Source organism: Lepidochelys kempii, chromosome 1 (genome assembly GCF_965140285.1).
Source record: "Lepidochelys kempii isolate rLepKem1 chromosome 1, rLepKem1.hap1, whole genome shotgun sequence".
Classification (NCBI taxonomy): domain Eukaryota; kingdom Metazoa; phylum Chordata; order Testudines; family Cheloniidae; genus Lepidochelys; species Lepidochelys kempii.
Genome location: NC_136380.1, coordinates 208,503,016 through 208,517,469, shown reverse-complemented (window position 1 = coordinate 208,517,469; position 14,454 = coordinate 208,503,016). Strand labels below are relative to the sequence as shown.

Sequence of the window (14,454 nt, the reverse complement as noted above, 5' to 3'; positions counted from 1 at the left end):
TGGCTCTATCAATCTGTTTCTTTACTTCTGCAGGTGGGTATTGTAGTTGTAAGAAAGCTTGACAGAGATCTTGTAGGTGTTTGTCTCTGTCTGAGGGGTTGGAGCAAATGCGGTTGTATCGCAGAGCTTGGCTGTAGACGATGGATCGTGTGGTGTGGTCAGGGTGAAAGCTGGAGGCATGCAGGTAGGAATAGCGGTCAGTAGGTTTCCGGTATAGGGTGGTGTTTATGTGACCATTGTTTATTAGCACTGTAGTGTCCAGGAAGTGGATCTCTTATGTGGACTGGACCAGGCTGAGGTTGGTGGTGGGATGGAAATTGTTGAAATCATGGTGGAATTCCTCAAGGGCTTCTTTTCCATGGGTCCAGATGATGAAGATGTCATCAATATAGCGCAAGTAGAGTAGGGGCTTTAGGGGACGAGAGCTGAGGAAGCGTTGTTCTAAATCAGCCATAAAAATGTTGGCATACTGTGGGGCCATGCGGGTACCCATAGCAGTGCCGCTGATCTGAAGGTATACATTGTCCCCAAATGTGAAATAGTTATGGGTAAGGACAAAGTCACAAAGTTCAGCCACCAGGTTAGCCGTGACATTATCGGGGATAGTGTTCTTGACTGCTTGTAGTCCATCTTTGTGTGGAATGTTGGTGTAGAGGGCTTCTACATCCATAGTGGCCAGGATGGTGTTATCAGGAAGATCACCGATGGATTGAAGTTTCCTCAGGAAGTCAGTGGTGTCTCGAAGGTAGCTGGGAGTGCTGGTAGCGTAGGGCCTGAGGAGGGAGTCTACATAGCCAGACAATCCTGCTGTCAGGGTGCCAATGCCTGAGATGATGGGGCGCCCAGGATTTCCAGGTTTATGGATCTTGGGTAGTAGATAGAATATCCCAGGTCGGGGTTCCAGGGGTGTGTCTGTGTGGATTTGATCTTGTGCTTTTTCAGGAAGTTTCTTGAGCAAATGCTGTAGTTGCTTTTGGTAACTCTCAGTGGGATCATAGGGTAATGGCTTGTAGAAACTCGTGTTGGAGAGCTGCCGAGCAGCCTCTTGTTCATATTCCGACCTATTCATGATGACAACAGCACCTCCTTTGTCAGCCTTTTTGATTATGATGTCAGAGTTGTTTCTGAGGCTGTGGATGGCATTGCGTTCCGTATGGCTGAGGTTATGGGGCAAGTGATGCTGCTTTTCCACAATTTCAGCCCGTGCACGTCGGCGGAAGCACTCTATGTAGAAGTCCAGTCTGCTGTTTCGACCTTCAGGAGGAGTCCACCTAGAATCCCTCTTTCTGTAGTGTTGGTAGGGAGACCTCTGTGGATTAGTATGCTGTTCAGAGGTATTTTGGAAATATTCCTTGAGTCGGAGACGTAGAAAATAGGATTCTAGGTCACCACAGAACTGTATCATGTTCTGATAGGTCGCTATCTTAAAACAAAAAAACTTCAAATCCAGACTCCAGCGAGAAACTGCTGAATTGGAATTCATTTGCAAATTGGATACTATTAATTTAGGCTTAAATAGAGACTGGGAGTGGCTAAGTCATTATGCAAGGTAGCCTGTTTCCTCTTGTTTTTTCCTTACCCCCCCCCCCCCAGATGTTCTGGTTTAACTTGGATTTAAACTTGAAGAGTGGTCAGTTTGGATGAGCTATTACCAGCAGGAGAGTGAGTTTGTGTGTGTATGGGGGTGGGGGGGATGTGAGAAAACCTGGATTTGTGCAGGAAATAGCCCAACTTGATTGTCATGCACATTGTGTAAAGAGTTGTCACTTTGGATGGGCTATCACCAGCAGGAGAGTGAATTTGTGTGGGGGGGTGGAGGGTGAGAAAACCTGGATTTGTGCTGGAAATGGCCCACCTGATGATCACTTTAGATAAGCTATTACCAGCAGGACAGTGGGGTGGGAGGAGGTATTGTTTCATATTCTCTGTGTATATATAAAGTCTGCTGCAGTTTCCACGATATGCATCTGATGAAGTGAGCTGTAGCTCACGAAAGCTTATGCTCTAATAAATTGGTTAGTCTCTAAGGTGCCACAAGTACTCCTTTTCTTTTTGAGAGTAATCTATATTTTTCTATATTTCTTTCAATTGTTGTATTCAAGAGTTAGTAACAAAGTAAGAACATACATTAAATGTTTAAACCTAACCGGTGTCCCTTTTGACACAAAATGTCAGAACATGTTAGTATTAGAGCTGAGTGGGTCTAATACTTATTTAATTTTCTTTCTTTATATAGGAATTAGAAATTATTATCTAAAATGAGCACTGTATCTAAGTTATTATCTGCAAAAAAACAAGAGTTTTCAATTGCCCAAGTAGCCTCTGGAATCACGGTTAAAGTTGCCTGCCCCGCCTGCAGCAAAATCTGAAATGGCGCCCTGGGTATGACCTAGGCTGCTGTGTGTGGGGGGGCTGGGGGCGGGGTGAACCTTTAAATTGTGCCCCCTGCTCTCAGCAGGTATAGTCACCTCTAGCAGAAGCTCCTAGCCCCACCACCCCACCGCAGGGCAGAAGCCCCGAACTCCCCCCTCTCAGTCTGGTAAGTGTGGGGGACTCCACAAGCTTCACCCTAACTGTAAAATAGCCACAGTTTGGCTCCCCTGGTATATACCCTACATGGCTCTCTACACACCCAAGCAGTGCCTCTCATGTCTACACTGCTGTTTGTAGCAATGTAATGTCCTGCTGCCTCCCTGCTGTCAGAGCTGTTCCTCACTATGATGAAAGGCTCTGTCAGCAGGGAAGGGCTCTGGGAGGGAGGAGGCAGCTGGGAAAAGGAAATGGCTGCCAGAGCTTTCCCTGCTGCCTCCCCCCTGCCAGAGCTTTTCACTGTTGCGTGTAGCTACACGTACCCTACTCACCGCTGCAGGTGTAGACAAGGTCTAAGTTTTCTTTTTCATTCTTTCATCCCATTACTCGTAGTCATGCCATCGTGGACCTTAGTGAACCATTTCCCTCCCTCCATCCTAAATGCTTACACTGTGAAATATTTGTAGACTGTTACATATCTTTTTTTTCTCATTCCCAGTGATCAATTAGCCAAGCTGTACGTGTTTAGTTATTTTCCTCCTAAAACAGTTTAAGGAGTTGGTAGGAACAAATGGAGAGGTGAAGAGTGAATAAAATTGGAAGGTCAAGGAGAGAGCCCTCCACTCACCCTACCTATCAAATGTAATTTCTTTATGCAAAGTTGACCCCTGCCTTTGCTCTGCCAACAATGCTGAGCTTGATTATGTCCTTTTTTCCCCACAGACACATTCATACATTCCTGTATACCAACCTTTGTGAATTGGAAGAATTCTCCATCAAATTTCATAAAGCCACCACTTTATTCTTTTTAAAATTCCTCCTTAAAACCTGCTGTTCTCGTGATGCCTACAAATGATGGCTGTCTGGCATTGGCTAGCCAATCAGCCTCCTGTTACTATGTTGACCACTGAAACACCTTACTTAGGCCTTGTTTACACTTACCGGGAGTTCGACTTGCAGTGATCAATGGATCGACTGCAGATCGCTCTTCCATCGACTCCTGTACTCCACCTGAATGAGAAGCGCAAGGGGAGTTGACAGGAGAGCGTCTCCAGTCAACATTGCATAACGTGGACCCTGAGGTAAGTAGATCTAAGTACGTCAACTTCAGCTATGTTATTGACGTAGCTGAAGTTGCGTAACTTAGATCGATCTCCCCCTGTAGTGTAGACAAGGCCTTATGCATCTTTATTGTAAGGTTTGCAATTGGAGCATGTGGACATATGATTAAAAAGGGTGAGATTTTCAAACTTCCACACAGTGTGAACCCCAGCCAAAATGCTTCTAATTTCACTGCTTCTGGTTCTTATGCTGGAGATGGGCTGATGGGGAAGATGAATTGGACCATGGAAGGGCCCTGGCAAGGGGCAGGGTTGCCACAAGGAAGAAGTTCAAGGAAAAGACGCTCAGAAGACAGGGAGAGTAACTGTCTCCCTTACTCGTTCTCCAGCGTAGTTTGATACTCTCATTATGGAGATATCACCAAAGAATGACCACACTGTATACTTTGTTTTTGTTTTGTATTTCTGCAGTGTTGAGTTTGGATTCTTTTTTTCATATCATTCGGCATACATTCTTCTAGGAAATATGTCAGCACATTTGCAACCTGGTAGTTCTGGTGCTCATTTGTTGGTATTTTAATAGAGCATAATTTGCCCTTGTCATGTATATTCTAATAAATAGAATAATAATAGTAAATATTACTTTTGTTCATGAATAATAGTAATATGCCTTTTTGTTCATAAAAGTTTTGTTTTGAAATATCTTAATGCTCTAAATTTTAGGAAGTTACATTTGGTATTTCGTAATTCTTCAGGCTAGGAACTTGGAATTCTTTTTCGTTTATTTTTTTCAACAGCAAACAAAATTCAGCTTCTTTTTCAATTCTAAAGGCTAGTATGTGGACAAATTGAAGAGAGTCAAGCAGAGGGCAACGGAAATTATTAGGGGGCTCGGGCACATGACTTATGAGGAGAGGCTGAGGGAACTGGGGTTATTTAGTCTGCAGAAGAGAAGAGTGAGGGGGGATTTGATAGCAGCCTTCAACTACCTGAAGGGGGGTTCCAAAGAGGATGGAGCTAGGCTGTTCTCAGTGGTTGCAGATGACAGAACAAGAAGCAATGGTCTCAAGTTGCAGTGGGGGAGGTGTAGGTTGGATATTAGGAAACTATTTCACTAGGAGGGTGGTGAAGCACTGGAATGGGTTACCTAGGGAGGTGGTGGAATCTCCATCCTTAGAGGTTTTTAAGGCCCGGCTTGACAAAGCCCTGGCTGGGATGATTTAGTTGGTGTTGGTCCTGCTTTGAGCAGGGGATTGGACTAGATGACGTCCTGAGGTCTCTTCCAATCCTAATATTCTATGATTCTATGTCTGCAAGTGTCACCCTAAAATATTGCTCACATTGTGCTAATGGAGCATTCACCAATAAAGAAATTGTTACATTGTATTATGGAAGCGTTTTGTTTTATATAGCACAATGCTGCCACCTGATGGGAGAAAAGAAGTAGGACAACGTGTTTATGCTTATTTAAATTTTATATCATGTGTTCTAAAGTGTGGCATACATGGCAATACTCAGTATACATTATGGATTTCATCAGCTGCCTTTGGTAAAGAAGTAATCTATGCAAGCTTGTTTCTTAAAACTCAAAAATAAGACTTTTTTTAATGCATTTATTTTTTATTTTGGAAAATCAACAGGATAATTGGAAGCCTAGCATTGCTTTTGTTGTTGGGAACAAAATCGAGGATGAAGTCCACACACAAGCCTTATCTCTTGCTGTGCAGGTGCCACAGCGGAAGCTCTTCAGCGAGGTATCGTGGGAAGGAATTTTGGGACAGGTATTTAAAATGGTTTATTATTAAAACCTCTTGAAGACTTGGTAGCCTTTTCCTCCTTAGCCACAAGTGCTGCTGTGTTAATTTAAAATTAATAGATTAGTTTAAATAAGAAAACAACCCTATTAGGTAAGCTAATCCATCCTGTGTCAATGCTGTGTAGTCCAGGGCTTTGTCCAGACTAGTTTTAAATGTCCAAAGTGATGGAGCCTTTACCACATCCCTTAGAACAGTGCTTCTCAAGCTATCTGATGTGGGGGACCGGCCATTTTTTTTCCAATGTGCGCGTAGACCGGCAGCCAATGGCTCGCAGACCGGCACCGGTCCATGGACCACCACTTTGAGTAGCACTGCCTTAGAAGATTATGCCAGTCTAATATATCTTACTGTCAGGGAGTCTGAGGGTAATCAAGAAAAAACTGATGAAGATAATAAACACAGTACTGCACTTTGCTTTTCTTACAGATCATGGAAGCTGGAAATCAAAAGGGAAAAAAGGATAAAGACATGCCTATGTATTATGAGGTAGGTTAAAGCACTTATTGCAGAGGCAAAGTTTTTATTGCTTTTTTAAATAATTGAGCTAAATACTTATAATTAGTTATGTTTTGTATATTTGAGTAAAAAATAACTCTTGTCCACTGGATACAGCTTTTAAAAACATTTCTGTTGCCAAGATGCCAAAACTGCTTCCTTTTTGTTGCATCTTAATCAGTCCATATGAACTATTTGTAGACAAAGCAAATGAGGAGCAAGGTGCCTTCTGGGACATGGATTTCTTTATGATGCTTGTAATATATTCTCTGGGTATATTTTAATGGTGTTTCCATGAATTCTAGAGATACAGAGCTGGGATCTGTTCTCCCAAATGTTTTCAGGTACATAAAAGGTTGTTACAAGGAGAAGGGAGAAAAATTGTTTTTCTTAACCTCTGAGGATAGGACAAGAAACAATGGACTTAAATTGCAGCAAGGGAGGCTTAGGTTGGACATTAGGAAAAACTTTCTAACTGTCAGGGTAGTTAAGCACTGGAATAAATTGCCTAGGGAGGTTGTGGAATCTCCATCATTGGAGATTTTTAAGAGCACGTTAGACAAACACCTGTCAGGAATGGCCTAGATAATATTTAGTCCTGTCATGAGTGCAGGGGACTGGACTATATGACTTCTCGAGGTCCCTTCCAGTCCTATGGTTCTGTGTTCACAGCAGTTGATGTGCTTAAACCCTTCTGCATCAATGAGAAAATAGAACTCTAGAATGCAGCATTGATGCTCTAGAGCAGGGGTCTCATGCGGCCCACAGAGTTATTTCCTGCGGCCTGCCATAGGCGCCGATTCCACCAGCAGCCAAGCTCCCTTCCCCCCAGCCAAGCACACTGCATCCCTGCTCCTCTGCCTACCTCCCAGCGATTCCCTCTACCAAACAGCTGTTTGATGGCGCTTAGGACTTTCCAGGAGGGAGGGGGAAGGAGCGGGGACGCGGCACACTTGGGAGGAGGTGGAGAAGAGGTGGGGTTCGGGTGGGTATTTGGGGAAGGGGTTGGAATGGGGGCGGGGAACGGGAGGGAAGAGGCGGGGCAGGGGCGGCGGCTCATGGACTAGACAGGCAGTCTGAGGTATGAAGTTCAGCATGTATGATTCTTTGCTGTGAGTAGTTGGGAAGAATGTTTGTTAAAAGTGGCAACATATTTTGTATGAATAGTTACTTTAAAAAGTTCCTGCCATTACACCTATGTCGATAGACTGTTAGCATAGATCATCATCAGTATTACTGACCACATAAGGAATAGTTACAGGTGTTTATATTTTATTAAAACCCCTCTTTGCATTACAGTTTTTTAAAAGTTAATACATTGACTTTTAATAGCATACTATATTACTCTTCATTTTTTTCATTTTTGACTATACTTTTGTATCATTGTATGAAAAGGTTTCAGTGATGCGGCCCTCGGGTTAATGTACTTGTCCTCATGTGGCCCTTGTGGTGATTTGAGTTTGAGATTCCTGCTCTAGAGCCTACTGTTTGTGTAAACAGCTACTTGATGTAAAGTTCTAAGTTGGTTCACCCAGTGGGGTATATCTGAAGAGTTAGTGAGCTTGCTTAATACAAAGAGCACTTCCTTTTATTCTACCATGTAAACGTTTAATATACAGTTTGTGAGAGGCTATAAAATCCTGTGATTAATTAAAAGATTGCTTAAAATTTTCTCAGCCAGAGTTTTATGGCCCTGCAGACCTTGGACATAAAGATTTTTGGATTCCTCTAAAAAGAACTTGTTTACATTTTAACTCAGTGATGACTAATAAACTTTTTATATGTCTCAGGTTTTGGTGGATTTTATAATAGGTCTTTTTAGTTGCAGTGTGTTTTTCAGTAATGCTACAGTACTATCTGAACAAGTCCCATTGGAATTATTTACAATTGACATGACTGTGAATTTTATAGAATTAACCCTCTCTGTTCTGGACTAGCCTCCCGGGCAATCTTATTCTATATTATCTGGGATGTAAAACGCTTTCAGTCCTTCTGATAGAAGGATTTTAAAGTTTGGCCCTAAGCAGAACCTTTTCATGATACCTGTATTTAATTACTAGGAGCAGTTTACTTGTGGACTGGATACTTATGAATTTCAGCTGTCAATGCTGTGTCTCATTAGCTACTTACTTTATTGCTCTGTTTTTTTTTAAACAGAGAATATAAAATGCCTGTTCTGACCTTTTGCCTGGATCCTGTTTCCGGTCTGGCTGTAGCAAATTAAAAGATTGATCAAGCTGCCTCAAGTATAAATTCTGCCTGCTATGGGCAGAATTTTGCTCCACAATATTCACTGAGGGTTCTACTACAGATTCTGCATTCAAAATTCTCATTGACAGTAATGATAAACAAGTACAGAATGAGTACAGAGAGAAGTACGCTAAGATTTCTACTCTTGTCTCAGCTTCCAGTGAGATTGCAGGTGAACTCCTAAAACTTTAATGATTTTTGAAAGCTACAGTATAATGGAACCTGTGCCGGAGTTTAGTGCCTTATTGAGGCAAACTGCACAGATATTGATGCAGGCACTATAATTGCTACTGATAGTGGTGGCCTTGATACAAGCTGCTTCAGTAGAATGGAATTTCCCTTCTTCTACTTCAGTGCAGCAGTCTACAGTGCTTGCTTTAACTCAGGAAGACTAAGCTTGTGGTCTGAATGATATCTTGTGGCAATGAGTTCCACAAGGTAATTATGTGTTGTGTTTAAAAAATGTTTCCTTGGATCAGTTTTAAATTTTCTGCCTTTCAGTTTCATTAAATATTTTCTGGTGCTTGTATTATGTTAATTTTACAGATTGGAAGACAGAGGCACTGTAGCTTGACCTATCGATTATGTATAAAAATTCCCAGTTATCACTTTGAGGGTTGACAGGTTCTTGTCCCAAGATCAGGCCCAGTATTATTAAAATTATTATATATTTGGGAACCCTGATGTACACAGTTGCAACACTCACACTATAGGAATATGTCTGTATTTACAAATAATTTATTAATACATTTAGCACACTCACAAACACTCTAACTCAGTAAAGTAGATTGCAGAACAACCTGAAATGTTAGCCATTATTTTCCTCGTCACCGTAACCTTCCTCCTCTTTACCAGTGGCCATCATTCTGGCACCTCCCAAGGCTACATCTCTCTCTCTTCTCCTGCCCACAGGCTGGGATGCCACTTTTATAATATGTTAAGCTGACGCTACCATGTCTGATGCATATTCAGTAGGGGTATTTCCCTTCTTCCTTGTTTGTATTTCCTCCCCTTACTAATGTTGAGTGTCCTTCTTCTGTAGGTTAGTATATTCATGATTTCAACTCATTATCATATACCTCAATTCTTTGCCATGGCACTCTTGTGGTTGGATGTTCTTTCCAAAACTTTCCAAACGCTGGTGTTAGCTCATGTTTCTATGGTTGGCTGATGTCATTATGGGCAAAATTCCACCTTTCACTCTACTTCCAGTTCCCCAAAACATAGGGGTTACCGTTGGGCCATTTATCTATGCCAAAGTCCATAGGCCTTAAGCCTCATGCTAACAGCTGAAGTCAATGCCTTACAGGATATAAGCCTGTAGGTTCCCTGAATATAATAAAGGCAGAATAATAAAGGCAAGGCAGTGACTATAGTAGAGGCAAGCTAGTCTTATGGGCTACAGCACAAAGAACTCAAGGGTTAAATCTACAAAGGTGCGTAGTTGCTACACCTAATTCCTAGGCTCCCAGCCACCTAGTGGAATCTTGAGTTAAGTGCCTAAGTTCCCAATACAGTGCATGGGGAGAGTTAGGTGCTTAAGAAAGAGCTCTTCAGAAGGCAGCAAGCTGAGCGAGGAGCCACCTAATTCAGCCAGCAGTGAAATGCATAGGAAAGGGGTGGGGTTTAGGCCCAGATCTACAAAGGTATTTGGATGCCTACTTTCTGGTTTTTTGGGCCTTAGGCACTTGACTTACAAGCCAGAGGGAGATGCCTATCTCTGCTTGGAATTGTCAGCCGTGAACTCTCTCCTGGAGTGAGGTGCCTAAGCCAGGTCAGCCATTTTGGTAATCCATGCCCAAGCAGAAGGAGAGTAAAGAAAGAACTCTACCCAAATGCCTGGTAGTTAAGGCACTCACCTGGGATGTGATGTGAGAGACTTGGGTTCAAGTCCCTGTTCTGGAGCATGGGTCTGCACATCTCAGGTTAGTGCCCTAACCACTGGGCTGTTCGGTGTTTTGGACACACTCAGGCACCTGGTATGTGAGGCAGCAGCCCGATCCTCTAGATCAGCGGTTCTCAAACTCTGTGCCAGAACCCCAAAGTGGGTCGCAACCCCATTTTTATGGGGTCTCCAGGGCTGGCGTTAGACTTGCTGGGGCCCAGGGCTGAAGCCGAAGCCCGAGCGCTTCAGCCCTGGGTGGCGGGGCTCACGTTACAGACCCCCCTGCTCGGGATTGAAGCCCTTAGGCTTTTGCCTCCCAGTGGGGCTCAGGTGGGCTCAGGCTTCAGTGCCCCCTCCTGGAGATTTGACTTCAGTGAGGGCTGTGAGCACATTGTTAGTGTAGGGCAAGGTCAGGGCTTGGGTGGCTTTGTGTATGCCCACTGTCAGAAATTTAGAAGTCTATAGGGTTAGGCAGCTGCTGAGTGGTAGTTTTGTGAATGTCAGTGGTGTTGAAATGGAGGATTTAGGCACTTAAAGAGGTAGTAAGGTACCTTATACACCTTTGTAGATCTGTCCTGAGTAACATATTCAGGGTCACAAAATGAATCAATAGTAGTACTGGGATTATAAAGCAGGAGGCCTGACTTCTAGTCCTTTGCTCATTCCAGCAATAAATTAAATGTGCATTAGAACATGTCCCTCCTAAACATGACAGATAGAGAAATAATGACTTTTTCCTTTTATATAGGTTTAAAATTACAACAGACATGATAGAGACAAACCAATTTATTTGAGCATAAGCTTTCGTGAGCTACAGCTCACTTCATCGGATGCATAAAAGTGGAAAATGCAGTTAGGATATTTTTATACACACAGATCATGAAAAAAATGGGTGTTTATCACTTCAAAAGGTTTTCTCTCCTCCCACCCCACTCTCCTGCTAGTAATAGCTTATCTAAAGTGATCACTCTCCTTACAATGTGTATGATAATCAAGGTGGGCCATTTCCAGCATAAATCCAGGGTTTAACAAGGATGTCTGAGGAATGGGGGTGGGGTAGGAAAAAACAAGGGGAAATAGGTTACGTTGCATAATGACTTAGCCACTCCCAGTCTCTACACAAGCCTAAGTTAATTGTATCCAATTTGCAAATAAATTCCAATTCAGCAGTTTCTCGCTGGAGTCTGGATTTGAAGTTTTTCTGTTGTAATATCGCAACTTTCATGTCTGTAATCGCGTGACCAGAGAGACTGAAATGTTCTCCGACTGGTTTATGAATGTTATAATTCTTGACATCTGATTTGTGTCCATTTATTCTTTTACGTAGAGACTGTCCAGTTTGACCAATGTACACAGCAGAGGAGCACTGCTTGCACATGATGGCATATATCACATTGGTAGATGTGCAGGTGAATGAGCCTCTGATAGTGTGGCTGATGTTATTAGGCCCTATGATGGTGTCCCCTGAATAGATATGTGGGCACAGTTGGCAACAGGCTTTGTTGCAAGGATAGGTTCCTGGGTGAGTGGTTCTGTTGTGTGGTATGTAGTTGCTGGTGAGTATTTGCTTCAGGTTGGGGGGCTGTCTGTAGGCAAGGATTGGCCTGTCTCCCAAGATTTGTGAGAGTGATGGGTCGTCCTTCAGGATAGGTTGTAGATCCTTGATAATGCGTTGGAGAGGTTTTAGCTGGGGTCTGAAGGTGATGGCTAGTGGCGTTCTGTTATTTTCTTTGTTAGGCCTGTCCTGTAGTAGGTGACTTATCATAGAATCATAGAATATCAGGGTTGGAAGGGACCCCAGAAGGTCATCTAGTCCAACCCCCTGCTCAAAGCAGGACCAATTCCCAGTTAAATCATCCCAGCCAGGGCTTTGTCAAGCCTGACCTTAAAAACCTCTAAGGAAGGAGATTCTACCACCTCCCTAGGTAACGCATTCCAGTGTTTCACCATCCTCTTAGTGAAAAAGTTTTTCCTAATATCCAATCTAAACCTCCCCCACTGCAACTTGAGACCATTACTCCTCGTTCTGTCATCTGCTACCATTGAGAACAGTCTAGAGCCATCCTCTTTGGAACCCCCTTTCAGGTAGTTGAAAGCAGCTATCAAATCCCCCCTCATTCTTCTCTTCTGCAGGCTAAACAATCCCAGCTCCCTCAGCCTCTCCTCATAACTCATGTGTTCCAGTCCCCTAATCATTTTTGTTGCCCTTCGCTGGACTCTCTCCAATTTATCCACATCCTTCTTGAAGTGTGGGGCCCAAAACTGGACACAGTACTCCAGATGAGGCCTCACCAATGTCGAATAGAGGGGAACGATCACGTCCCTCGATCTGCTCGCTATGCCCCTACTTATACATCCCAAAATGCCATTGGCCTTCTTGGCAACAAGGGCACACTGCTGACTCATATCCAGCTTCTCGTCCACTGTCACCCCTAGGTCCTTTTCCGCAGAACTGCTGCCTAGCCATTCGGTCCCTAGTCTGTAGCTGTGCATTGGGTTCTTCCGTCCTAAGTGCAGGACCCTGCACTTATCCTTATTGAACCTCATCAGATTCCTTTTGGCCCAATCTTCCAATTGGTCTAGGTCCTTCTGTATCCTATCCCTCCCCTCCAGCGTATCTACCACTCCTCCCAGTTTAGTATCATCCGCAAATTTGCTGAGAGTGCAATCCACACCATCCTCCAGATCATTTATGAAGATATTGAATAAAACCGGCCCCAGGACCGATCCTTGGGGCACTCCACTTGATGCCGGCTGCCAACTAGACATGGAGCCATTGATCACTACCCGTTGAGCCCGACAATCTAGCCAGCTTTCTACCCACCTTATAGTGCATTCATCCAGCCCATACTTCCTTAACTTGCTGACAAGAATACTGTGGGAGACCGTGTCAAAAGCTTTGCTAAAGTCAAGAAACAATACATCCACTGCTTTCCCTTCATCCACAGAACCAGTAATCTCATCATAAAAGGCGATTAGATTAGTCAGGCATGACCTTCCCTTGGTGAATCCATGCTGGCTGTTCCTGATCACTTTCCTCTCATGCAAGTGCTTCAGGATTGATTCTTTGAGGACCTGCTCCATGATTTTTCCAGGGACTGAGGTGAGGCTGACTGGCCTGTAGTTCCCAGGATCTTCCTTCTTCCCTTTTTTAAAGATTGGCACTACATTAGCCTTTTTCCAGTCATCCGGGACTTCCCCGGTTTGCCACGAGTTTTCAAAGATAATGGCCAGTGGCTCTGCAATCACAGCCGCCAATTCCTTCAGCACTCTCGGATGCAACTCGTCCGGCCCCATGGACTTGTGCACGTCCAGCTTTTCTAAATAGTCCCTAACCACCTCTATCTCCACAGAGGGCTGGCCATCTCTTCCGCATTTTGTGATGCCCAGCGCAGCAGTCTGGGAGCTGACCTTGTTAGTGAAAACAGAGGCAAAAAAAGCATTGAGTACATTAGCTTTTTCCACATCCTCTGTCACTAGGTTGCCTCCCTCATTCAGTAAGGGGCCCACACATTCCTTGGCTTTCTTCTTGTTGCCAACATACCTGAAGAAACCCTTCTTGTTACTCTTGACATCTCTGGCTAGCTGCAGCTCCAGGTGCGATTTGGCCCTCCTGATAACATTCCTACATGCCCGAGCAATATTTTTATACTCTTCCCTGGTCATATGTCCAACCTTCCACTTCTTGTAAGCTTCTTTTTTATGTTTAAGATCCGCTAGGATTTCACCATTAAGCCAAGCTAGTCGCCTGCCATATTTACTATTCTTTCGACTCATCGGGATGGTTTGTCCCTGTAACCTCAACAGGGATTCCTTGAAATACAGCCAGCTCTCCTGGACTCCTTTCCCCTTCAAGTTAGTCCCCCAGGGGATCCTGGCCATCCGTTCCCTGAGGGAGTCGAAGTCTGCTTTCCTGAAGTCCAGGGTCCGTATCCTGCTGCTTACCTTTCTTCCCTGCGTCAGGATCCTGAACTCAACCAACTCATGGTCACTGCCTCCCAGATTCCCATCCACTTTTGCTTCCCCCACTAATTCTATCCAGTTTGTGAGCAGCAGGTCAAGAAAAGCGCCCCCCCTAGTTGGCTCCTCTAGCACTTGCGCCAGGAAATTGTCCCCTACGCTTTCCAAAAACTTCCTGGATTGTCTATGCACCGCTGTATTGCTCTCCCAGCAGATATCAGGAAAATTAAAGTCACACATGAGAATCAGGGCATGCGATCTAGTAGCTTCTGTGAGCTGCCGGAAGAAAGCCTCATCCACCTCATCCCCCTGGTCCGGTGGTCTATAGCAGACTCCCACCACTACATCACTCTTGTTGCACACACTTTTAAACTTAATCCAGAGACACTCAGGTTTTTCTGCAGTTTCGTATCGGAGCTCTGAGCAGTCATACTGCTCCCTTACATACAGTGCTACT

At 44.0% G+C, this 14,454-nt stretch overlaps 1 protein-coding gene across 4 annotated transcripts in view; it reads left to right on the top strand.

Annotated features, from left to right (window-relative positions):
* SPAG17 (sperm associated antigen 17) overlaps positions 1 to 14,454 on the top strand; it is a 307,861-nt gene that overhangs the window by 32,089 nt on the left and 261,318 nt on the right. For all 4 annotated transcript variants that reach the window (XM_073310300.1, XM_073310290.1, XM_073310281.1 and 1 more), the window contains exons 2-3: positions 5,231 to 5,371; positions 5,834 to 5,893. In XM_073310300.1, coding sequence (XP_073166401.1) covers positions 5,231 to 5,371; positions 5,834 to 5,893 — 201 coding nt within the window. The remainder of the gene's footprint in view (positions 1 to 5,230; positions 5,372 to 5,833; positions 5,894 to 14,454) is intronic.